Genomic DNA, 27708 nt, shown 5'->3' with positions numbered 1-27708 from the left:
CGTCAGTGAAGTTGTTACATAAAGATTTGATGATGATTATAAATCTGATCTGTAGACACCAGTTTGGTGTTGGTAGGCACCAAAAATAGAACTACCGTTAATACAAATTGAATAGTAAGAAGTGAACGCGACACTCGTTTCCAATTCACATCAGCTTAGAAACAGTGTCACGTTAAATTCAACAAAGAGTTACAATAAAACCTCCACCGTTGCTGTGCAAATACTGGCCGTTCGGCAATTAAAACACAAACGCTACGAACACTTGACAGCTGTTTAGGCGCGAAACCCGCATTCTCTTTTTAAAAATGTATCGCAGCCAGTCTCATTCTAGTCACGTTCAGCTAGCAACACGCCGCCAATGTAACTAGGTCTACGTAGTTTACATAATGCTGAGCAAGTATGGTGAATGAAGAGCTCTTGATGAATTGGTCGGTCGTAGCACGAGTTTAAATTATACGGACGCGTTCAGAATGAAGGCATATGGTTTAAATAGTGGACGATTAGGGCCATGATACAGAGCGGCGGCTTTTTTACTCACACTTTTACCTTAAGCGACAAGTGACAATATTGAACTAAGAAACAGGATAACACACATGTGTAAAGAACTTAAAAAACCTTATACAAAAGCATTAATGAAAAACACTCAAACAAAAAAATACTATTTTTAAATATCAAAATAATATTTCAAAAAAAACGCCATTAGATTTGAAGGCCTAACTGAGAAGCGAGTAAAATAATATGCTTATAATATTGAAATAAGAAATGACATATGTTAATGTAGCTTAAAAAACGCATAAGTCATTTGTAAAGTGTCGCGGTAAGCCTCTGGGCAGCGCTACCGCGATTCTTAACTTTTAACGTTTCATTATTTAAAGCAAGTGTCAAGTATACGTACGTACGGACTTTTTAAACGGATTATTTTTTTAAAGTATTACAAATTGGAATTATCTAGAATAAATCTTCATTGTTCTAACGTTTTTTCGAAATCATCTCATCTTAGTCGCTAAAGAGGTTTACGTTACGTTTACGGAAGAGCCTTATTTAATTTGAACTCTATCCCTCTATCTAATTGTTTCCCACTTCTGTGCAAAAACCTCTCCGCAATCCTTCCTTGATTCTGTCTTGGGCCACATGGAACCATAACTAAGCAAACAATCTAGTTTAATTGGACTTTTGCAATTTATCTATAAACTCTACATTTTTTTTATATTGTTGTATTGAGTACCGACCGATCATCTGGAACAAACCCGTCTTCCACGACCAGATCTAGGACAGTTCAATAAATTGCTTGAAAATTCAACACGTTAATCCAATTCACAATAGGACCGAGTTAACAACACCAGTTACATGACTCCAGCCGTCATTTCCACCCCCATTGGTGCTAGTCAGAAGATGCGGGTCCTTAGAGCCGGTATCATTTAGATCGCAGATTAGATACAATGCACAACACGTACCAGGAAAATGTATTCACAGGAACTAGCTACCGGTTTGTCGTAACTGGACGGTTTATGTAACTTAAATGTTGAAAACTATAAAAAAAATATGATTCGAATTATTCTACTGCTAAACTATCTTTCTAATATTATAAAGAGGTAAGATTTGATTCATATTTATTTTTTATCTTCATTACCATCGTCAACTATAATAGTCACAACTAAAAATGTAGTATTTAATGGTCATGACACTAAGAAAGAAGGACTGAAGCGATATAACGCAATAAAGCCACAATTACTGTAACCGGCTATGACCTACATGCTGTAACAAATTCATTATTAATATAAAAACAATCTTTATCAACTTATAATCGAGCAACTTTACTAAACTTGACTAATCCTTAAGGACGCGGAAATAAGGACTTCTGGTCCTTATTTCCGCGCCTATAAAATAATACCAAACTTCAAAATATATATTCAATATCCTGAGTTTTAAAAATCAGTGCCCGGTTCTTAAGGCTTATCTTTGGGAGAACAAAACCATTACCTCCCCCATATAAACTGGACCGCATTAGGTAAAAATCCGGCATGGAGGCTCTACCTACACAACTAAATCTAAGCTCATGACACCGCACAACATTGCGTGAAGCGGTATTCACAGCTTAACTACCCCCTACGACTCTGTAGGCACTAAGTCAAACACATATCATAGGTACCGATATATTACCCACAATTATATGTTATATGTGGACACGACTGTGACACAGGCACGTTTCTAACATAAAGCTACAAGGCAACCTTCGAAAATATGCTTTCGCATGCATATAACGTAAACGGTTACACACAATAACTTGACTTACATAAGCATAATGTTTTAAGGTGGGATACACTATTAAACGCCGAAGTACCCAATAACGTTTAAATTTCTTCATTACGTTAAGTACTTCATAATGATTTTATTGCATTAGGTTCGGCTTTAGGTTGTTCCGTTTCTGGTCCTTTTGGTGGGTCCGAAAAGGAAAGTGCCTTTTAATATTCTTATTTAATTCAATTCGAATATGATTTTTTATAATACTTGTGCTAAATGATAAGTGTGCAACAGATTTTTCATCAGGTGACTGCTTCTTATAAAGATACAAACTATTAGCAGCACCCCTAGTTTGGAAGTATTTGTACCGTAACATTATTATGCGGAATGGATAATAGTGTCTTAAATTAAAGAACACCAAACTTCTTCTCAATCCTTTGTCAATAGTGTTTATGTTGGGCTTTGCGCCACTAGCGTCATTAATTTAAAGTAAAATCCTGAAAACGGAAGAATCCTATTTTTTCTAGTGCGTCCGATTATGACAAAAAACGTCAATATTTATGCCTCAAGATCTGACTGATCTGAATGACAAAGAAAACAAAAATCTTCTCCAACCACAAATACCCTCAACTAAATAACTTCAAAAGCTCCACGAGGATTGTCCAACAGGCGCTCACCTCGCGCATAACTCGCCGCGTCGCGTCGCTTGCGCAGACGCAGCCAAGTCAACACAACTGTGTCAACACGGATCGCTCTGCAGAATGCAGGGCCTCTGGACGTAATTGTTATATACATGTAGATATATGTGGGATATAGCAGGGAAATACTTGTTGTAATAGAGCCTGGACATATAATATTTTAAATCTATTCGTATGGTTGATTTACTCCAAAAATCAGGGTTTAAGCTGCCCCTGAGCTTCTGATCTAGATTAGCACGTTTTAGCAAGTGGTTAATTATTTTGTAATAGGTGTTTGAAAAATACAGTCAATGAAGGCAAACATCGTAAGGAAACCTGGATTCCAAATAATGGTATCTAAAATCGCAAATGGGAAGTAGCCTGTGCGCGTGCGGCTATACCCAGAGGCTGTTATTATATTAATCGTTAAGGTCATACTCTATCCCTCAGATTTACGACACCGAAACTAGATCGGATATCATATGTAAATAATTTCTAAATTATTCCCAGCCTTCATCTATGACGTCTTTCTCACCATTTCAAATGATTCGAAAACTTTAAAAACCAAAAATAGTCTCATTACACTACCAAAACACTTACAAAACCATGAAAGTTAAAAACTTGGTCATTGCATTCACAAGCATCGATTTAATATCGATTTGAAATTCGTTGTGACGTCTTTGTTATTGTAATCGATAGTTTTCCAAGTGATGTGTCGATTTGCATATAATACGGGTCGGACTGGACTCTGGTCTCTGACCCTCATTTAATATGAGTTATTTACGGGCGATTTCATACATTTTAAATGGAAATAACGGTGTATAGAGTTTCAACAGAGGTGCTAACGATCCTGTAGACCACTTGACTTATTAAAAACTGACTATTGCCTGGCGACGTTAACCAAGGGTTATTATATCGAAATTTTTATTCAGCTTTATACGGAACCCTCTGCGTCGCGAGTTCAACTTCCTCTTGCTCGGTTTTTTACTGAGTATATAGTAAAGATATCTTTAAGTCGTTTTGGTGAGTAATAATCACAGGTAAAATATGGTTTTTACGTTATATACCAGCAATGTGATAAGGAACACAGATCTCAATTGCTTTACCTAAAAAAATTCAAAAAATATTTTGGACAGAAAAAACATTGAGAAAATATAAATACACCTTACTATTATTAAAATAAGTAATATTTCTTTACATTTTTTTTAACTTAATAACAAAGAAATGAATTTTATAAAATGCTTTAGAATAGTCGTTGATAATTACTTGAGGAAAATACCGCGTAAATCTGTATAAACAAAACATTACAACTAGCCAGTAACTATGCAGGTTCTGTTCGATAAATAAGAAAGAAAATATAAGCATATACATAGTAAGTAGCAATAGAGAAATATCACTAGAGTACTTAGTTGACTGTTGCAGTTGAATATACAACGTAAGGAATCACAAACCTGTCACACGTAAAATAATTAAACAACTGCATTATTATTTTTTTAAAGAAAATTCCAGTTCATTCCATAAAAATAATGTTTTAGCACCCAAAATAACCACCAAATCGTCTATATTTGACTGCACCATGGTATAGTTCGCCATGCTAATGATCGTGACATGCCACTAGTTCGATTTCCGTACGAGCAGCAATTGTGTGATTCACAAATATTTTACGTAATTTAGCTTAAGCTTACAATATAATTCCCCACTTCCCTCAAACACAACAATTATAATCCTTAAGCAAGAATGACTATAATGTTTTCAAAATTGAAATACCTAAGTTAATGATACCAGAATTTATTTGTCTCTTTAAACATTTCTCTGCGGCCAGGTCAGTCAGTCCAGCTTAATAGAATGAAACAAACGATTAATCGACGCGGCAACAGCGCACCGTTCTCGGAACGGAGCGGCGGCGTTTGTGGAATATCGCTGACCGAGGGGTGTTACGTGTCGCGAAACGTTCTCACACCTTTTGCTGTTACTCACATTCAGCACCAAGTATGAACATTGAACAGGATTATTTATTGCGAGAGTAATAATATGTTGTGAAAATTTCTTGGAGAGTTAGAAAAATATAGGTATCTTACAGTGACAGTAACAGGGTAGTACCTAACCATTGAATATTATCAAAATGAAATAATAGGTACTCTAGTTGCAACCGCAGTAATAATTTCGATTTCTTTTTTCTTCAAAGGTTTGTACGTCATACAAGGCCTAAATGACGACCCGTTTCCGTACCTTAACAAGTAAAAGCAAACAAACACCTTTTACAAATCATGTACAAAGATAATAATTGGATTACGACGATTACTAAGAAATCACACGTATCGCGGTATCTATAATTGAAATTTCGAGTATTCCGTATCAAGAGACTCTTAAACTTATCAGATAAGTACGACCCAGATTTAACGATGGAGAACTCGCTGTTAAACCATTTAAACAATGATAAAATACTATCTTTGTAACAGTTACTACATTGTCACTGCATTTGTTTCTAATAACCGTTAAATATCACTATCAGTCATGTGACTATTTTCAAGAATTTTTGATTTGGCGAAAAAGGACCAAAAACATGTCCTTCGGGCCATATTTCTATGGCATAGCTACTCTTATGTAACATGCAGTAGAATATCTAAAGGAATAATTAACAAAAAGAACTACTTGGTGGTTATATCGGCTGAAATTTCTTTCAGATACGTTATCTATTCATATGAAGTTTGTTCAAGAATTTATAAGACGATGAACTTTACAGATCATTTGGTCCGATGTTTCATTCCCACACCAGAAAATAAGCAGCCATTGTACACACCACAAGTGAGCTCATTATTATTTTGAAAATTTTTAGTAAAACTCGTTTTTGGAGATGTTAAGGAACCGGTCCGTACAATAGTAGCCGAGATAATAAGACCAAATATAACTGTAGATGGCATCTGTCACTACGCTTGTAAATTAAAAGCTTCTTATTGTGATGTTCCCGGTAGAATAAGGGTGCAGAAGATACTGATTTGACCTTCAACAAGTAAGGTATTAAGGGTCTAAATGCCCAACAAAACATGGGAAACATCTAGAAGCACTAGACACACAATCATTATTACTCATTTAATAATAATTGTCATTGGTACCGAAGGACCAGAATCCTAATTCGCAACTAACAGTCAAGCAAAAACTTTTCAACAGACTTGAAAACGAAGCAAATGTACATTAACACATACAGGTAGATAAAAGTACAGTTTATTTAAAAAAATAATTCTTCACGTTACAAGTGACATCCGGCTTTATCAGTCCCTCAAGTCAATCGTGACGAGACACATTACTGGCATACACTATGCTAATGACAAGTTTTGCACTTAGAATAACAATGGAAAAGCAATTAATATTAGTTGATGAATTAACTGTTATCGACTTAGCAACATATAATTTAAATAATTGACAAAACCTTTGAATTTAATTTACAGGTGAAGTAGAATTTTTCGTATTGAATAGTTTTATTCTAGCTATTTTGGATATCACAAAGTTCATTATCAAAACTTTGCTTAATTTGGGTAGTCTAGTCGGAATTCTTCACATCAAACCTTGAGACTGAATGAAAACAACACATAGTCTAGAAGTTACGAATGCGAAATAGCTTAGAATCATACATACTCTAAGCAATGTTATAATAATAGTTACAATAGGGTAAATTTTACACACTGTTGCATCTACAAGAGTTGCACATCATGCTTGTGCCTCAGAAATATGAACGATCTCCGTTTGTCTGAGTTCCAGCATAAAATATACGTTCGCTAGACAAACAAAAGACATACAGTCACCAGCCAAAGTCATACAGTTTTATGTTCAGCAATTATTATTAACAAAACATATTCGTCTGGAGAACATCTCACAAATAAATAGTTTTCTCGTGATTTCTACGTACGACGGCGGAGCTAATTGTACAATTGTATTATTTGTACTTGTATGTTTGGTTAGCATACATTCTTTCGACACAGTCGCCGTGTTACTCCCATTTGATTATTCCTCGGCTGATATACTTGTACCATTTCTACTGACTCTGCAAGTGACTAATCATTGAACCGTTTTATGAACATTAAAACGTGTGTAACCAAAAGGAATTATCGTCATAAGTGCCGCCTAGGCGATGTTCCATAGATAACAGAACATGGCCGATAAGGATAACGGTCGAAAGTCGTTTCCCGCCATTTTTACTGTCACGTTTTTAGTTTCATTATCTGTAGTGTAAAGCCTCTATGGTCTATTTACTTTTTTCGAATTGCGTTCGAAATTCGTGATGCGTGATGTGTTAAAGAGGTTTAATTGCGCGATATAAAACCCGCCGAGGACGAATTAATGTCTTTTAACGATAAATAAGTAATTTTGAATCGCTAATTGTCGGCAATGAATAATGTATGAGTAGGTATTACAGTGGCAAAGCGCTCGTCGATGTATTCACTACATTTGTCGTCGAGTGTTATTTAACATAATGAAAATGTTTGAAGGTGATAAAGATAAGTCATTTTTCGTAAGAATTAACAAAAAGATGTGTTATTTTATATTTATGTAAGAAAGTATTACATAGTAACATTAGATAAAGGAAACGTTATAGGTTAACCTTAACTTATACTTTTATGATAAACCGTAAAGTAAAATCACGAGCAGTGAAAATACTTTTAGAAGAAATTTTCACATCTAAAAAGAAAAACCATAAGTCACACGAAAACCTAAAACCGAATTTACAATATCTATCAAATCAAAATTCAAATGGCAAGAAAACTGAAAACTAAGGTTATAAAAAGCCGTCACCAACCGACAGACAAGTACCAAATGACATTGAATGAGGTAAAACCGTCAGCGTATTACAATTGTAATCTGTCATTGGTGGGTACTTGTAATAACATTACACACTGCATCGACACGCGAGCCCCATTGTTCAGAACGACTATGAAAAAAAAGAATACATCTTTAATTGTGCATTTGATGGAAATAAGCGCTTAATGTTCTGAGAGTTTGTTTCGGTGATATTAGAATATACTTTAACCATATCAACCTTATCGTAAGCTTCATATAAATCTCTTTATTAAGCCTGTTTGATTTGGAAAGGGTTTCAACAACCACTGGGTGAAGGACCAAGTATTGTCCCTTGGGGTACTCCAAAATTCAATATGACTTCTGTAAATATTGTAGCATAGATCAAACTGTTTTTTCTTTTTTTGAGATAGCCAATCATGATTAAACCTTTCATAAGCTAAACGCTCTCCGTCGAATTTGATTCATACTCATAATATACGTTTGCGGTATAAACAACAATCAATATTATCACCAATTTTATAGTTGTGTTAGATAAGGTATAAAAATACAATTTACTATGTATAAGGAAACAATACATTGGAAATAATAAAAAAAACCTTTAACCATAATTTTTGGACTATAAATAACTGTTCCTTAGTAGTAACATCTTGGAAACTAAAATTCACGTAAAAATAGTCTTGGTTCAACCAAGTCCAATATGTAATCATGAATGATAGAACAAAAATCATAATTTTCCAAACCAGTATTCAGTAGACCGTAGTCACGAAGAGGTGTGAAACCATGCCAAGGCTGGACTTAAACGTAATTAGTTATTTTAAAGCTACTCGTGTATTTATTGGTATTTCAATTTAATTACCCGCCGATGATAATCTATGCAGTAATGTGTTTGACAATATCGCCATGGTTGGTTCTCTATAAATTATGAAATTGGACACGGCTCTTGATTTCGTGTTCCATTGGTTTTGTTTTTAGGCTAATTATTCTGCTCTTTGGGTATTTTAATTAGTTTTATGGATGCTTAGATTTGTCACTGAATGTTTGATAAATCTCGAGTCATTCTGACAACTGTTCTGATTCAGTATTTGGCTGTAGTAAAACCTGGTCATGTTCTAGATAACGAAATATCTGTGTAACCTTTAACTGTTACAAAGCGACGTTAACGAACGCAAAAAGCGAATGGAATAAATGCTGGCATTTCGTCGGCGTTATTTTCTTTGCTTATCCAATTAGACCGAATTTTATAGGTGTGACTGAGGATTGTACGTCATATCGCACTTTTTACGATACAGGGTCGATAGGAAAGTAATGTCATCTAGACCTTACGATCACTAGCCTGTGATAATGAATCCTTATCATCAAGATATCTACCATCGTCTACACACGCCATGTGTAAATATTAACATGAATCATAACTTATCATATTATATACCATTGCCGCAAGATAATAAATCCATTGACTGTGGTAATGAGCCATATTTGACACTTTACAAAGGATGTGCCAAATATGATGTCACTTGTACAAACATGACTCAGGAAAAAAAAATATTTCAAAAGAAAAATTAAACTTGTGACCTATGCAACCGTACAGCAGAACGCTAATCAAAGACAAACAAAAAATGGATAAACAATAGACAAAAAAGGCAAACATTACAAAACTTACCTCGAGCAGGCGCGGATATCCTACCCGCAAACATAAACCGATAACCTTATTTGAACTCTGCCGTCACTTTAGAATTTTTTGAAATTCGAACGTGCTTTTATGGAATGTTTTCGGGTCGGGACGCCCGCTCGCGGCGGACTCCACAGTGTAACTGAGTGGCGAGGCGGCGCCTGCGACGCTTGAGATACGCCTTCACCCACACATGGAGGGGCGGGACGCACACACGCGCAACAACGAAGCCTGCATGAAAAATGCAGTGTGTTCTACGAAATAAGGTGCGACGATTCGTATGAATGAAATTTCAATAAATAATGCTAAGTTCCGTCGGTTTTTTACTACAATCTTTCGTCGCTTCAGACCTTTGCACTGGTAACTTTCATTAATATTCTTAAACATTTAAATAATAATACACATTCCCGACGGATATCGATTACTGATAAAACACAAAAGAAGGAAAACTAGTCAATTACGTCGACTAGTCGTTATTTTAATGAACCTATTCACAAGAAACAGCCGAATGAAAAAAGTCGTGCATTATGAATGGAAGTCTCGAAGGCAATAGCTATAAATATACAAACGACAAAGATAATTCAGTTTCACTAAAAGAAATTAATAATTTAAAAAAAAAACATAATCAAAATATTACAATAGCCCAAATTTTAATAATAAAGATAAGAAGAAACAAACGGATCTTGCTAGATCCGTCTGTTTGTCATGACGTGCTTTTTATGACGACAAAATATATGAACTATGCAGGAAATCCTAAATCACGCGATTTTAGTAATATCTGATTAATTGTAATACTTTTTAAAGATCAACGATCTTATCAGTCCTTTTTAAAGATAACGCACCTTAATTCAAACGTTAGTTATGGCATTTCAGTTTGGTAAACTATAAAAACATTGTTAGAGCTAGAAAACATCTTGCTTACAAATACCTGTCAATGTTTCTTTGTTTCAGAGAAAGGGTTCTCAGAAGCTTACTCTACTGTAACTGAACGAGAAAATCATTGCGACATGAGCAGCGCAAAAATAAAATACATAATCGGCATCATAACAAACTAAAACTTGGATCAAATAATTATGGAAAACTTTAACATCGTCTAACGGTTGATGACTAATATTTGAGAGGCGGTCGTCCCATCTATCGATATATAATTTGGTATTTAGCTGAATTTCGTACGAGTGGAAACAACCCTTTATATTTTGGAAATTGATTAAACAATCAATTAGATTAGAACCCAAGGTAAGAACATATGTAGAAGACGATTTTTTATTCCAGTAATCACCACACAGTGGTAATTAACGTTTTTCTTGATCTGTAGGTGCCAATCGTATTAATGTCGATCAAAAACCAGTTGATACATCTATATCCATTAAAGACGGAATTAACGTAACAACATTACACATGATAAGATTTAATAAAATTACAAATGATCAGTAGAAACAGTATGTAAGGGAAGTACGCAACATAATCGCATGTGCGCGCATTACGAAACAATGTGCAGTAAATATTGTTAGGGCTACGGCGCATACATCCATAGTTCAAAGAAGCCAGCCGTGTGTCAAGGTAACACTAAAACTAGCTTATTATGAAGGTGCACTATTATCTATGATTATCACGATATGAAATGGAATTGTGTTAATTAGACTGGGAGCAATGTTTTGGATAAGTCGTTTTGGGGACTTATTCCTGTGGGCGAGGATACAAAAGCAATATAACGTACAGGTGCCGAACATGCGTCATATTGTGATGTGTACTATGTGTTGCAATCTAGGATGCATAGCCTACGGTAATTCAAGCTAAAACTCAAAGACGGCTGAAACGATTTGGCTAAAACCAGTCTTGAAATATTTGTAAAAGTCCAGGGAAAGTTTAGAAAGGTATAAAATATGAAAAAGTTTTTCTGCATTGTTATCATCGACTGTAGGGCGTTACTCAGTTTGTCGGGACAGCTAGTAAAAAGGGAAAAAAAATGTAAGATTGTGGCATTATAAAACTGACTGTATCTGAAAATAATTTCACCAATAGGCGTATTTGTTAGTGACGTAGTTAATACAACACCAGAAAAAAAATAGATTAATGTAATTGCTCGTGTAAAAACAGCAAAATATATTTTTCTAGATTCACCAATACTATTTCTCCTAGTACAAAAGTATACAAATACACCAGACCAAAAATATAAATTGGAACAACAATATATTTAAAATGTTTGCGCAGTTGTGTGACGGATAAACAGACATATGTACACACATATTTGAATATTTTGTTAACTATAAATATGTGTATTTGTTGGGTTACAACACGGTAAAGTTTATTTTAATGCAAAAGATGTGTCATTCCTGCAAACCAGGATTGTGTCCCAGGGAAGAGATTGACTATCCCGGAATTTTAACACTAATGTTAGACAAACGGTATTTGTCACCACCCCAATACGCAGCGCGATCGGCGAATCGTATTGCGGGTTCGGTTCCAAATCAATGACGCAAACATTTGTGACATCCATAAATTGAATGTTTATTACAAGGCTTGTTATTTGTGTATACGATTACAAATCGTTGACAAATACTTGTAGATTTCTGAGTGCTCAAATATTTTTGCCAACTACCAAAAAAAGTGTAGCTATCACAGTTCAAGAGGTCTGGTGACCGACAGACGGAAGGACAGAGGAGCCTCAGTAACGGACGGAATTCTAATTCCAATTAGTGAAGCTAGACAATTTCCTAATGCGGGAATTACTTTTAAAAGTCGATTTAGTCCCAGAATAAAAAAAAACTAAAGTATTTAAAAAGGCAAAGGTCGTTTCCGTTGCAAGTTTAAAGATTCAAATAAATAAAGTTGAATGCCCACATTAGGGTATATTTGAATACAGGACTATCGCAGTTAGGTATATTAATTATGCAATCATTTGCATCGTTTACAATCGCCGACCTGATGCCCTTTCGTTAGAATTAGGACAAACATTAATGACGTTTGTTTTCTTTATGAGTGAAGTTTTAATGTCCTTTTATAATTCTAGCTTATTTTCCAATGCTGGGCACAGATACGAAAATTCATAATCTAAAATCCTGATTGAACACTTGAATTTAAATTGAATATTGAAAAGATATTTTAAATGTTAAAAATGGGCAAGACGACAGTAAGACGGAATCATTAAAATATTGTGTTTAACTGATAAAATATTGTGTATGTACTGTGGAAAAAATCTCCATTTTAAAATTTAGGACGAGATTATTATTTTATTTTAGAAAATAAAATTGCAAAATACTGCCATCCGCCATGCTTTTTAAAACGCCAATCGAAGTGTGTTACGTCAGCCCTCAGTAAATACTGTCACTGTCACTGTCAAGTCATATACATTTTGATCTCTAATGTTTACAAGTTTGCTGAGCTAAATGAACGTTTCATTAAAATTTATTTTTTTTCAAAAATTAGTTTTTAAATTACAGAAATATTATATTTTTTAGTAATAGTAGATGCTTAAAAATTGTCGTCTTGCCCATTACTCAAACAGAATGCTGAGAACGAATGCTTGTCCTACACGGGGATCGAAGCCGCGGCATGTCGCCCAAAGCTATGCGAAATACGTCTTTTTTTAGATTTGTAAATTTAATTTGTTTCTATTCCTCTTTTCCGCAGGTCCTATAGTTTTTGCATTTTCCTCAATTATTATCATTTTGAAACCCATATATACAGGGAATCCCGAAGCTGTTTGGATTACTGAAATCATTTTATCTGCTAGATAATAAAGCTATTAACACAACTATAAAGTAATATAACTGATAGCATCTCTCTAAAAATAGAAAACTAATTGACTTTGCATTTAACCTCTCACCTGCGAAGAATCAGGAAAACTCTACATCTTACTCAAAAACTCTAACCCGACAGACAGTAAAACTGGAAAAACAGAAACAAATCAGAGTTCTGAGGACAAAAAGCTGTCTTGTTTGGTTATCAGTCCAGACTGCTACACCGGAGGCTGGGTTCGATTCCCACCCAGGACAAAAGTTTGTGCGATAAGCACGACTATGTGTTCTTTTCTGTAACCATTACAAAATTTTCTCAAAATTTTAAATAACACGCAAAATTTCTTCCTCCTCGATTCCTCATGGTTGAGGGTTGTCTAGGTTAGCATTGTCCGCCATAGGATGCTCGCTTAATCACCTTGATTTATAACGACCATATGTGCATCGCCCTAATTTTTTTTTGTATCAAACGGGGATCGAAACTGCAGCACATCTTGAAAAGAAAATGGAACTTCCATTTCCATTAATAAACTTTAACTTTTTGATGTGATGGAGAGCGAGCTCTGTGTGCAACCCCTGGAAATTAGAAGATTCTGGTTGGGTTGTAGATATTGGCTTAAGGTGGCAGCAGTGTCTAACAACACAACATTAAAATTAATAGATGATTTAACGGCATTGGACCGGTACTGGAACAATAAAAATATTCCTCCCCTGATAGAAATTCATAAGTCTTTGAGACATAAACAAATTCACAAAAGCTCTATACTAGACATGTATTCTTTAGAGGTCTGGGTTTCAAGTCTTGATGTCAAGTCTGTCATACATTTTTCGCTAGATAGCCTAAATGTACCTAAAAGAAATGCCAATACTCAAGAGCTCTTACGGAGGGTGATGTCTGAGATTCGGTGCAAATACTTAGAACATTATAAGCTGTTTACTGATGGCTCCAAAAGCCCAATGGGTGTTGGAGCAGCATTCCTTGATCCACAAGCTAACATCAATATGAAATTTAATCTGAACTCAGCAATATGTGTAATGAGAGCTGAACTGATAGCAATTGTTGAAGCGCTTTCATATGCAAGGTCTTTGGATGTCCAGAAAATTGCTATTTTAACAGATTCAAGGAGTGCCCTTCAACATCTGGCTCGGTGTGTCTCGGGGGCTCGAGGTATACCGACAGCCTATGAAGCTTTAAAATTAATCACCGTACTTCAGGAAGCGGGTGTTTGTGTCGAGTTTCAATGGATTCCCTCCCACATTGGCATTTGTGAAAATGAGGTGGTAGATGACCTAGCAAAGAGGGCAGTTTATGGGGGGGTAGTGCTATTGTCCGTGCCTTTTGTATCTGAATTATTAACAGAGGTTCGTGTGCTCTGCAGAAAAAAATGGGAGTACTTATTCAATCAAAATTCAGTTACTAAAGGTATCTGGTATAAATCTATACAGAGAGTTCCACCTTCCACACCATGGTTTGACGGCGCTGGATTCTCTAGAGAAACACTCGTGACCGCGCTTAGATTGCGGTCTGGTCATGTGCCATTAAATAAATTCTACCACTTAGTTGGTGTTAAATCTTCCCCGTTGTGTATATCGTGTCAGAAGCCAGAGGATTTTATACATGTTTTGATTGAATGTGAACGTTACCGGGCTTTAAGATGTCGAATGTTGCATGGCTTGAATCTTCAAAATGGATTAATAAATGTTATGTTGTCCAGTCCACTATCAGAGGAGTGTAAGAAGATATTTGGTTTTGTTAAGTTATGTATGAATGAAAGAAGATTGGATGGATGAGGAAATTTGTACGAGGATTTATGACCGCCAGTAATTCCCTATGAGGCTGGCATAGTCGCCTCGAGTGACTGAAGCCTTGACAATGTCTAGATTAAAAAAAAAAAAAAAAAAAACTTTTTGATATTATTGTTAGCAAAGTCGCTATGAGGTCATAAGTCAGGACTGTTTTAGATGTGGCACTGAGTCGTGGGTGTTCATGACGTCAAGATTACGTCACGTATGCGACATTTTACATCAACTTACGGCTTACCGTACGAAAAGGGTAAAACGGAGCCCTATTACTAAAGCTCCGCTATCTGTCTGTCTGTCACCAGGCTATATCTCATGAACGGTTACAGCTGTACAGATGAAATTGTTATAGATATACAGCTATAATATTAATGGCAAAAATTAAAATGGAGGTCGATTCGATGGGCTCAATTTTTATTATTTTCTTTATTTTCCAGATCCCGTCGCGAGTATTTTTAACTTTCAGTAACATTTATCAACATAACATACAAAAAAATCGTCGCCTACCTTCATTAACACTACCAACTACGATTAACATTACTTAGTTACCAAAATTAATTAGTATGACGTCATCGCATTACAAAACCTCATTTCGGATGTAACGATAATGCCCGCACGGCTGAACTTCTACGAACCAATGAAGACTAATTCAAATATACCCTTTTATTCTTATTTAATAAAAAATATACAAAAATAGACATACCTAGTGACCGGTCTCCTCCCGTTAATATCACAAAACAAAGGCGTCACCGCTTATCACGGCTTTTATATTGAGTCGGTTATCACTCGCGGACTGCGATCAATACTTTTATCAGAGGACGACGGTTTGAGGACCCGTTTTACATGTTACACCGTGTTGTATGGATAACTGCTGCTGTTACTGAATATCAAGAGTATGTTTATGTATAGCATGATTGGGAAACTCGTGAGGATATTTGGTTTTAGTTTTAGTTTAGTTCTGTTCTTTTAGATTTGAACTGAAATTACATGGGGTTCCTCATTTACGAAGACTAGAGTGGAAGACTTTTTCTTTAAATTGTGTTCGGTATTCTGCTTTATTTATTTTACTTTTATAACGGACGACCTCCGTGGTCGAGTGGCGTACTCACCGGTTTCAAGGTGTCGCTATTTCTGAGGTCCCGGGTTCGATCCCCGGTCGGGTCAATGTAAAAATTCACATTTCTACATTGTCTCGGGTCTGGGTGTTTGTGGTACCTTCGTTGTATCTGAATTCCATAACACAAGTGCTTTAGCAACTTACTTTGGGTTCAGAACAATTTATGTGATGTTGTCCGCATTTATACATTAAATGTACAATGACGGACTTAATGCCTGAGGCATTCTCTACCAGTCAACCATAGGGTGATGCAGAGATATCGAGAGGTAGGTGTGCCTATAAATAAAGGTCGTAATATATATATTCTAATTAAACATGCATAATGTGCAATATGTAGAATTACTTATTTACATACTATGGAAAATAATACCAATACATAAGATATATTACATACACATACTTAGTTGTTTAATTGGTGAAAAAATCCAAAGTCGGTTTGAGATGACTGTCAAACCTATAGGTAACCTTTATGTATATACGTTAAAATAAGCCACGGAACTTTGTCTAAACGAAGCGATACATTTTTTGTTCGAGTTTAGTTTACGCCCTGGATGGTTTAGATGCTCAGAGAAAAGTGAAATATGACAAAATAAAATATTGTCCACAAGTAGTTCTCAAGTTCTCAAATACGTCAATCAGTGGAATTAGTAGCTTTTGAGTTTTAAGCTCCTTTTACTTTAAGGGGTAGATTAGGAGGGATATTTTCTCACCAACTTCTGAAAGTTACATTTCAGTAATTGGGGGAAAGAGTCATAAATAATTCACCTCTGAATATCAAGTCAAAGAAATCACCCATACAAAAGCAATACAAGTCAAATGTATCTCATACATTATTATACAGTGTATTTCGAGACCGTTTCCTGGCCTAACCTTACGACCTGAAACTTAACTTCCTTTCGATATATTTTTATAAACATTCGTTTATTTGACATTAAGTTTAAGCGTTTCCTGTGACCCACTGATTTCTAACTATTATTATTTTAATGATGTCGAAGAATATATGAATGGCTCCCGGACTGTTTATGTTTTTTTTTTAAGTATAATGTAGTTGAGGAAATGCGTTTATGTGATCCTTAAAAACTTGTTCAACACAAGAATGTTTGTGAAACCCTCCGTGACACAAGGATTGAATTCTTTAGTGCGGAAGTCGTTTTGAGGAACTCGTAGCTAAACTAGGAGTCCCTTCGTGTTTCAGGAGGCACGTTTAATTGTTGTTCTCGACTGTTATTTATACATCTTTAACGATCGTTACAGGTAGTCAGTAGCAGAAAGTCTAACGACCAGTCTAAGAGGTATCGTGATTCCCTGGTTGAAGCCCGGGTAGTACCGGGTTGAGGAGGCCAGATATTTAGAAGCAGTTAGAAGATAACTACTAACACTTCCAACACGCAACTACAGACAAGTTATAAGAAATAGTGCTGGGCTGACATTGTTTTATAAAAATTGGAGTATTTTTCTTTTATTTAACCTGGAACCAAGTTATGTAAGTCTTAAATGTATCTGGTACCTTGAGGTTAAAATTTTTTGGTAAGAACTCACCTCAGACTGCAATGAAGTTTGAAGCTCATCAACTAACTTCTTCAGGGATGCAATCTGAAACAAAACAATACAAATTAAATCACACTGATGATGTAATAAATGAGCATGTGTGCGTGTTTGTGACCTCTTCACATCCTAACCACTAGACCGATTTCGATATAATTTGGTGTGAAGGTAGCTGACACCTTTCAACCGAAACATCTAGGCAGAAACCGCGTCATACCTACCAAGTATATCACATTTTAACAATGCTAAGAATCTCTTCTTCATTTTATAACATCGAGTTTCAGGTACACACATAAAAACAAGACTATGCTTCCTTTTACTCATTATTCAATAGTTCAAAATATCAAAAAAAACCAATCATACTTTTACATGAAGAACTTATGACTATGATCAAAACAAGCAAATCTTTACACTTTCATCAACTCCAGCTCAAAAGCCATCCCTAAATACAGACAGAAATCTAGTCCAAAAGTCCACGTGTCGCACCTATCCGTCGACAGGAAAGACGTCACAAGCGCCTCGCATACGTACCGTACACTTTACATAAAGACAGTGGCTCGTAAACACCCACTTGCGATGCCGATACCACTCTGACCTATTGCTGGCGTATTACAATCGCTACCGAATTTGAATTACAAAATTTTCGAACGCTATTGGCGGGCTCTCGTTCTTTTTATGAACTCCGATGATTTGTCGTTTTTTTTCTGAAGCTCGTCATCGATCATGTCAGTGCCTTTTTCTTTTTTTTAGAGACACTTATACATAATTATGTTTGGGTGTTTCATGAACAGTGTAATGAGATATTTTGGCTTTGGATACTTCGGACTTTGTGTCAGTTTTGATAAAGGAACCTTAACTTCTTCCATATACAAACCATAGAGAGACATGACTGGTGTTATAGGCAGGTTTTCAGGAAATTTGATAACGATAACCAGATAAGTCCAGAGACTAGAAATACCATGAAGGGTAGGCTTTTGTTATTCTATGACACTTTTGTCAAAATTATAAAGTCGGTCTTAAGTTTCGAAAACACATTATATATCAGTAATGTAATTTACGTTTATACTTCTGATAGGTACCATTTTTTATCCTTTTTTTATTGTTACTAAACGGCATCTATTTAAAACCGTCCAGACTCCATTAAAACACGTTGCATGGACAAAAGATATATCGTATACAAATCAATTCAATATGTCACCGGCCACGCGATACATTATAATTTCTAAATCTGTTTCCTGGACCGAAATCGTTGAAACATAATGGTAATGTAAACTTCTATTTATTAGGGTACTCTCCACATTACCTTTACCTGCTGTATCAACTGAGATTAATAATTTAAAACCAGCATTAAAAAGTGTAATGAATCGGAATTTACCTGCCTAGATATCGGTTATATGTGCAAAAATTTCCAAAGTGTCAGCTACCTCCATACCAAATTTCATCGATATCGGGCCAGCCATTTGAGCGTGAAGAGGTAACTAACATACACACACACATACTTTCGTATTTACAATATAAATGCGATACTAAAAATACAAATGCAAATCTAACTGTTGTTTATTCTTTTAAAATCTAAATTGGAAAGGTAAAAAAAATGTCGCACAACTAACAGCCAACGAAAAACGACAAACAATATTCAACTAAATTAATAACACTCATTAATATTTTTTGAACAGCTACAAAAATCAATGATTGTCAAAAAAAATCAGGTAGTTACCGATGGCAAACAAAGGGAAGAACTGTGAGTCGACACCCAAACGTTTAGCAATGGTAATATTATGGTAAACGGCATTACCATAGGAACTAGGACGAAGATTATAATCGCAGATTCGGTCATTGACAAATCGGAGCCTCTTTTTAGGGTACCGTAGACTATTAGAGAGAAACCGATTGGCACAACCCTAATGCAAACATGGTTAATGAAAATACGAATGAATTGTCACACGTAAGATATACCTAATACCTAGTATCCTACCTATTTTTATGTGAATATAAAAATTGACGAAATCGTTTCACATGCTACGGTAGAACGATATTCTGAAAACGGCTGCGCCTACGTCAATCTTTCATGACCCCATTTTAACTGACTTCGAAAAGGAGGTTTTCAATTCGTTCGTATTTTGCTTTTATTTTTATGTTATTTATGTCGCACTGGGGGAACCAATTTTTTTTATTTATTTTTTAAATTTCAAAGTGGCTGTCGTTTGTCCCCATAGTTATTTTATTTCAAGTCAAGTTCAAGTTATTAACAAAAAACCACAAATAAATTTATCTTTATCTTTAAAATAATATGATTTAGCTTAATTTTAGTCCTAAACAAAACCAAACTCATCGTATTCTCGAAGCCGAACTAAAATGTAGTCTAAATTAAGACTTGGTTTGGACCATTTTTTAAATCAGTCTAAGAAAAAGACTTTGTTTTTATCACTTAAGCAATAATTGTTCAATCATTGCAATTACAATTGCACTTAACAATTGTTTCCTCTTAATAACGTCAATTAATTATTTTATTGCACGAAAGTGTCTTTTATTACGTCAGTATTGAGAATATTTAATAGGAAAAATTGATATATCAATTGATTGGCGTCACACTTTCAACGAATATTTTTGTTTTTATTTTTAAACTACTCCCGCAGTAATGAATTAAATGTTTTTATCACCCAAGACTAGGCACAAGTAGTCGTGGATCACACAAATGATTGTCCTACCCAGGAATCGAAACTGCGACACGTCGCGCTCGGTGTGTTTAGCGTGGTGACCTCAACCACTCGGCTATCCGTGCAGACACTGGAAGCTTCTAATACTAGACGCTTTTTTCAAATTACGCTGAGACAACGGGAAGATTTACTCGCTCGGAACTCCCTAGCCAGAAACATAGAAGAACAAAACGGAAAAGGATGAGGCATTTACGTTGCAGTTAGACATCCACTATAAAAAGACAAGACAACTTTAAATACTAAACATACAGAACCACGAGAAACAACTGAATAAATACTCGCGCCGCTCTCGTACCAACACAAGGGAGGTCTTTGGCCCCTTGTGTAACATTCCCAAATTCAAATAAGACACAGACGGACAAAATTCAGATTTAATGATATTGCTACGAAACGTATGACATACACTATTCAAAATGTAAAAAACTGACCCACTGGATGTGTCAATGACTTTTTTGACGCCGAATTAACATAGAGTGACAAAAATATATTGGTTTCGTGTGCCGAAACTTTTGCAGGTGATTCTTAGAAGTCAGATTTTAAATCAATATTATTCAGTGTTTTATTTAAAATTAAATCGTTATGAACCTTCGGCATAAAACATTTAGCTTTTTTTAGCACTATGGGGGGATTCCTTATTGACACCCTCGAGGGAGGAAGCGCGTAGCGTCTGACTCTTAATGACTGTACCTAAATCGTGCTACGTCAATCGCATTTTGGTATATGTGTAAGGCGATACTTTGCAAATCTTCATGTACGTGAAAATGGTAGCTGGTTTGACTGAAGATAATCTAATGACTGTGTTAGGCCAAGTTGGTTTAATTATTTGAAAGAAGTCGTTACAATTAAGGCTTTATCTATTCACTTCAAAACATTCCAGTAAATAGGGGAGTAGATTAGGTATGTCTTTTCGCAGTTTTAAGCAGTACACATCGATTCCTCGAGGACAAAATAGTTAGCATTACCTATTTTCCTCATCGGCTTAGCCTTTTCCCAACTATTTTGGGGTCGGCTTCCAGTCTTACCGGATTCAGCTAAGTACCAGTGTTATACAAGGAGCGACTGCCTATCTGACCTCCTCAACCCAGTTACCTGGGCAACACGATACCCCTTGGTTAGACTGGTTGTCAGACTTTCAAGCTTCTCACTACCTGTAACGACTGCCAAAGATGTAGGAATAACAGCCGGGACCCACAAACACGAAGGAACTCGTTATGACAAGAATGGTCACCCATCTAGGGACCAACCGCGTCAAGCGTAGCTTAACCTGTGATCGATTCACTTATGCGGTTATAGCTTAGCCACAAGCTCAGTTTGGGTTTTATCTATTCGCATCCTAACATCCAAGTTAATTGTAGTGGTGACTATTTTCGGTTATGTCGCTAATGTTTTTTTAGCATAGCCTATTCGGCTCTTTGTTTTTAATAGGGAATGAAATTAAATGGGAATAGACTTAACTTTTTCAATGTGAATTCGTTATGAATATAAAAATAAGTTAGCATTGAGACATAAAACACATGAAATTTGTATACACACGTTACACCTAAATCGATTCCGATTCGATAATAATTCAGTATATTCCACATCTATACCTCGAGGACACGATAGTTTTACCTTTACCTTTTTGTGTGTATTATTAGTAACTTATTTATTTAATTTAATGGTAGAAGAGATCAGCCCCTTACAAAACATATTTTCCCCCTCATTTAAAAAGCAACTATCTAGCTACACCTGGTTTTCACAACGTGGTAGGTACATCACTCTGGTCTAAATGAGTGACGTACAGATTACCTAAATCGAAAATACTATCGCCATAACCGCTTTCCTTAAGACCTCTTCGTTAATAACTCTATTAAATCTAATTTGCAGATGAATGGAAGGTCGTTATTTACACAATGCCTAATTAAAAATAAACGCTTCTAGAATTATTCTTTCCATACTAAAACTGTTATTTAATTAAGGATCGTTATGTCAGGAGGTGGTGGCTAGCGATCCATGCAGGAGGCAAATAACCAATGGTAGATATTTTATAGGACTTGTCATGTCATGTACATTTATTTATTAGTAGTACATTTATGTTTTGAAGTGGTCAAGTGAAAGTGTGATTCGCGACACAGAGAATTCCTTAAGAATAGGCTGGAGATCAACAAGTTGTTTGAGACACAAATGAATTTGAAGGACTCAAAAATTTATTTGTCACTTACAATTTTAGAAGCGTAACTAGCATCGATAATTATTTTTTGTATTCATTGTTGTGGCAGAAATAGTTGTAAAATTATATCAACTGTGAAATTTATCCAGTCTAATTATCAACTTCTTCTCCTATCGCGGGTCAGGCGGTAGAGCTTTGTTATTAAACCCCTGTACATTTTTTTTATTACATTTGCACAGATTGCGCTCTGTACTCTTCTTGAATACGGCTGTTAAAGTATATTAATTACTCATGTAAGCAATATAGATACAAATATCTAAATTCCAAACTTCTAAATGAAACAGTATAGTTGAAACCCAACAATAATCCAAGCTCGACACGGCGGCACAGGTTTCGCCCGAAAGCTGTACGTTATCAGAGCTTATCGCAGTGCAAACATGCGATACCGTATCTACCCTACCAACGGCCATTTGGGGCTCTGCGCGTGTGTGGAGCGTGTGGCCGGTGGGGCCACGAAGGCAGCGGGCTGATATGTCAATCAGAACTCGAAATTAAAATCAAAATTTGTTTTAAATAGGCCGTTTTAAGGCACTTTCAAAACGTTACTGTAAAGACACAAAGTTGAAGGAAGAATGACCGGCAAGAAACTCCATAAGTTACTCTTAAACTCTAGGTTTACTATAACATGAGATGAATCGTTTATGCAGATCAGTAAACAGACAGACAGGATGAAAAGTGTTTGTTTTGCATTCAGTATTAGAATATATATTATTGTTTCTATGATCAATATGAATAAAGAAATGAAGGGAAGACTTATAGTAGTGAGACAGCGCATGTTAGATAAGTATTATAAAATAGATAAATAGGGAAAAAACATAGGTACTTAAGACTCTGACTGTATTTTTTATTGTGCAGCGTGAATTAAATATTAAAACCTCGCAAATAAAATACATATGTAATATAACAAAGTGCACGTGTGAAGTCACCAGCATGATAAATAAACTTCAAATAATCCCAAACTCGCTCATTCAATGGCCACACTACGCTTACTTTATGGGCTAGTAGTACTTAGAAACTTTATCTCTATCTAGCCTCATTCGATAGAGAGGGAGGGGTATACATTTAATATTATACCTACAAAATACACAATAAACAATTTCCATGTGAACCCTTCAGCAAACAGTGTCGTATTATTAAATGTAACATTCGCAGGTATTGGTTGACAATGCGGTGACCTGATTGGCTTTATAAGGCCGGCTTCACAGCTGGCAGGAGACGGGAGACCAGGGCCCTAATTCTGCTATTTACAATGGCCGCTGAATAAATGGGAAATGGATTAAATTTAAAATTTTACCTATTATTTCAAGCATTTTGCCAACACAAAAATTGGAAATTCATTGTATTGAGATTAAGTCTACCGTCCCTTATTGAATTTCCTTTGAATGGCCATTGCAAATAGCAGAATCGGGGCGCTGGTGTTACCGCGTTATAAAGTTATATTATTGCAGTTGTGGATATGTGATAGCGTACTTTACGTGTATAGCGGCGTCTTTTACACATCTGCCTAAAGACCTGATCTTTAGGCAGATGTGTAAAGGCAGGAAGCTGTTTTATATGGGTAGCGCTCACAGAAGGTAGAAAAAGCCGGACAAATGGGAAACAAATTGATCATCTTCCCAAACGTAATTAAACCTCAATTATGTTTTGCTAAGGCAGCAGGAGAAATGCTTCATTCGGGAAAGTTACAACTGTCTGGTGATAGAAGAAAAGGCAGACAGTGTAACCTTAAAAACAGGGTTCCGTTTTTACTCTTTAGATACGGATTTCTAAAAACTATACAATATGGGTTAAGCTATCCTGGCTTAGTGCGGTGGTGACCACGTACGGACCGATCCGTAGCACATGTGTGTTTATTCCGAGAGTCAAACGGTCAGCCCGTATGGGGAGAGTGTGAAACCTGCCTAATACTTTATATCTAACCGATGTTAGGCAGAAAGCTTTGTTCAAGCTTAATGTTTTGAGATTAAATAAGGTCCGTTTATTTTGGACTTTGGACGATGATTAGGATTGGTGTGTTAGACATTTATGGAAACTAATTACTTAGCACCATCTTTAACGGAACTGTGGTAGTTGTGGAAACAAGATTGTGTCCCACTGATGCTGATGCTTCCCATATATAATTTTTACCAACAACTTATCCCTTGCCGCGTTAGGTAATATTTCCTATCTCACCAGATTCAGCTGTTGGAATTCTGATATTGTCACCGGTGTCAAAAGCTAAATTATTCTGGCACGTCTTATTTAAGGTGCCTTGTTGGGTTGGAAGTGTTGTGGTCAATCAATGACAGTCATCAGTGGACTCGATACCAAAAACCTATAATAAAATTGATCTTTTTGCCTTTAACGAATTCGGTTTGAGTGTATTGTGAGAGTATTTCTTATAAAAGGGAGCGCCTGATCTATATCTACCTCAAGTCGTAGATGGTAACTTAAATTATTGATTTATGTATTTCTTGTACATGAAAATATGTACAAAGTTGGACTGTTTGCCTGAAGGTTTCTCTACCATTCCTCCTTAGAGGGATGGAGAGATAACAAGAACAAGAAATAGGTGAACTGCGAAGGTGTGATATACACTTTACTAAAATGCTAATAGTAATATAAACAGAATATTCATATTATACTCGTAAAGTATACCTATAATAATTTGGGGAGATAGGGTTGTTGATGATTCAGCAAGTTTCATTGAATGTTTCAAACTAAAATCTATGAAAGGGTTTTAATCTCTTATTCGAAATTATACTTTTCTAATACAAGTAAGATTGACAAATCAATCCAGGCAAAAAACAAAGCTATGAAAATACGATGTATAACGTTCTGCTGGTCCTATTACCAGTACTATCGTAATAATACGTACTACCGTAAACTAGTATAAAATGTACTAGCATGTGTTGCGCAATACACTTTACTAATTAACGTTTTTCAGTTGATTGGTTCGGCAGCTGATAAACCTACAAGGTCTAGTCAACATTGTTCATTTTTAAGGGTTTCGCTTTTGCCTCAACTTCACTACATTATAGCAACCGAAGAGATTATGGAATAGTTGTAATTCGCTTATATGTATCGGATTATTTTTTAAATATTTTAGGGGCTTCGATCCTTACGCTTGCAAACAAAAATAAATATACAATACAGCTTAATATACATAAAATGAGATACGTGTGAAGGTTTTGTTTCCACGATGGACTCGAAAATTACTTTCCAATTTCAATAAAAAATTAAAAAAACATTTGCGTGATCCACAAATGCGTGTCCTGAGTCTGGGTGTCTTTGTGCATGTGACTTGAATGTTTGAAACCCCTCGCGACATAAGGATTAAATTCTTTGATGCGGGAGTCGTTTTTTTTTCAAAATATACTAAATGATTTATTATGATTTATATTTTATTTTTTATCTGTCGTGAATATTTGACTTAAATTAAAGCAAGTAATCAATGTACAGTTTACGTAAATGTGTGACCCCTCATCGTACTTAACAACACATAACGAAAGCAACAAAAAAATCCTAGAGCTTTTTTTTTAAATGAACTACGAACAGCGACATCTATGTCACGAAACAAAAACTATTATTTGTTTGTGCGTTAGAAAATAGATGGCGCGTTTAATGTTTCATTATAATGAAAACATTACTGAAAAGGTCTTCTGGACATAGAAAAGACGCGAAATGTTAATTATTATTGATTTGTGTTTAATCTTAAAAATATAATATAGTATTGAAATGAAAAAGAAATATGATTGGCACTCAGCAATGATGGCTTAGAAGGTTGATCAGTACAAACCTGAAATAGTCATTTACTGACCTGACATTAAGCTTTGTGATTAATTAGTTAAGTCTTGTGATCAACCAATAACAGCCACAATCAATTGTAACAAAAATAACCACCTAATTAACCTTCCATAAAAAGTTGGTACAAATGCATTTACCATAACTGTAAATGGGAAATCACTAACTAAAATTAGATCATAATTAAAAACATTATATTATTTATGTAAATAAATAGATTTTTGAGATCTTTCACAATTCATTTCTACAAAATTGGGTGTGTGACAGAATCAGTATATTATATGGAAATCAAAATATCTCTGGACAAAATATACAGCCATGAAAGATGTTTATATTCTAAAACCTATATTCTGATTGATGTAACAAACAGTTTTTATACCTTTAGGGATCTTGACTTTATCAAGATTGTCCTAAAATTTATAATTACTGAAAATGTGTGCACATATGATAATTCAGTACTGTATTAAACAGCTTATGAAATAATAATACATAAAACAGCACTCATGAAAAATCCATAAACCATAATATGTCATTTACAATCTCAATGGTTTATGAGCAATAAAATAGCTGGCATTATAAATATATACCGTAACATACATACATAACATACAGTTCCATATGTTATTTCAATCTTATATAAATGGAGGAGTTTAATTTTCTACATAATTATTTGCTTTTCTAGTTATTAGATCTAGTATGAACAAGGACAGTTCGAATATTCCAATATTCTACTGTATATTGTACCTAATAGGTGTAGGCGGTGGTACATGACGCGCAATACAGGACAATTATTTCATGAAAAATATATCAACAGATTAAAACAGCAAGACAAAAATATTAGTTTTGTTTATGTAACTCCACTAATAATGTTAAGATTTCGTAAACACTCATTGCTCTGTGATGCAACCTCTCAAGAATTAGAGAGGACTATTACAGGCAGTACATTAACTTAACTATTTATAAAAAAAACATAAAAACATAACCTGAAAGTCATCTGTCAATAGTTTCACTAAATTGTGTTTTTAACTTACTTCGAGCTCCTGGTTTCGGCATTTCTCCTCTAGTTCTGCCACAGAAGAGTCTTCATGTGAACTATCATTAGCAATATCCTGTGCAGGATTCTCAGATAATACTTCAGATGCAAAATTTGTAATCTGCCCTTTCAGGCTGTTTAAACTCTGGTTCAAGTTAAGCCACGACATTTTTCACGCGAACAACGAACATCACATATCACACTAAAGTATTAAAACGGAAATTATTGAAAACAATAGATGTAAACAATGAGAAAATTGCATTATTTTTGCAAGTGACAGGATTTTGTCCAGTTGGCAAAACAAGTCGCCATTTGACATATAATGACGTAATTGACGTTTAAGGCACTAATACCAATCATTCCGCAATACATGTTTGACTTTATAA

General features: G+C 35.3%; 1 protein-coding gene across 2 annotated transcripts in view; it reads right to left on the bottom strand.

Annotated features, from left to right (window-relative positions):
• LOC113505488 (thyroid receptor-interacting protein 11-like) overlaps nt 1–27674 on the bottom strand; it is a 57700-nt gene extending 30026 nt beyond the window's left edge. The window contains exons 1-2 of one of the 2 annotated variants that reach the window (XM_026888215.1): nt 27321–27674; nt 17575–17628 (exon numbers count right to left, since the gene is read on the bottom strand). In XM_026888215.1, the coding sequence (XP_026744016.1) occupies nt 17575–17628; nt 27321–27491 (225 nt within the window). In that variant the 5' untranslated portion in view covers nt 27492–27674. Of the gene's footprint in view, nt 1–9372; nt 9458–17574; nt 17629–27320 lie in introns of those variants that run through there. The other variant, XM_026888219.1, reaches the window with a different exon arrangement.
• Between the last annotated feature and the right edge of the window lie 34 nt (nt 27675–27708).

This window comes from Trichoplusia ni, chromosome 26 (assembly GCF_003590095.1).
Source record: "Trichoplusia ni isolate ovarian cell line Hi5 chromosome 26, tn1, whole genome shotgun sequence".
NCBI classification, from domain to species: Eukaryota; Metazoa; Arthropoda; class Insecta; order Lepidoptera; family Noctuidae; genus Trichoplusia; species Trichoplusia ni.
This window is presented reverse-complemented; position numbering and strand designations above follow the sequence as displayed.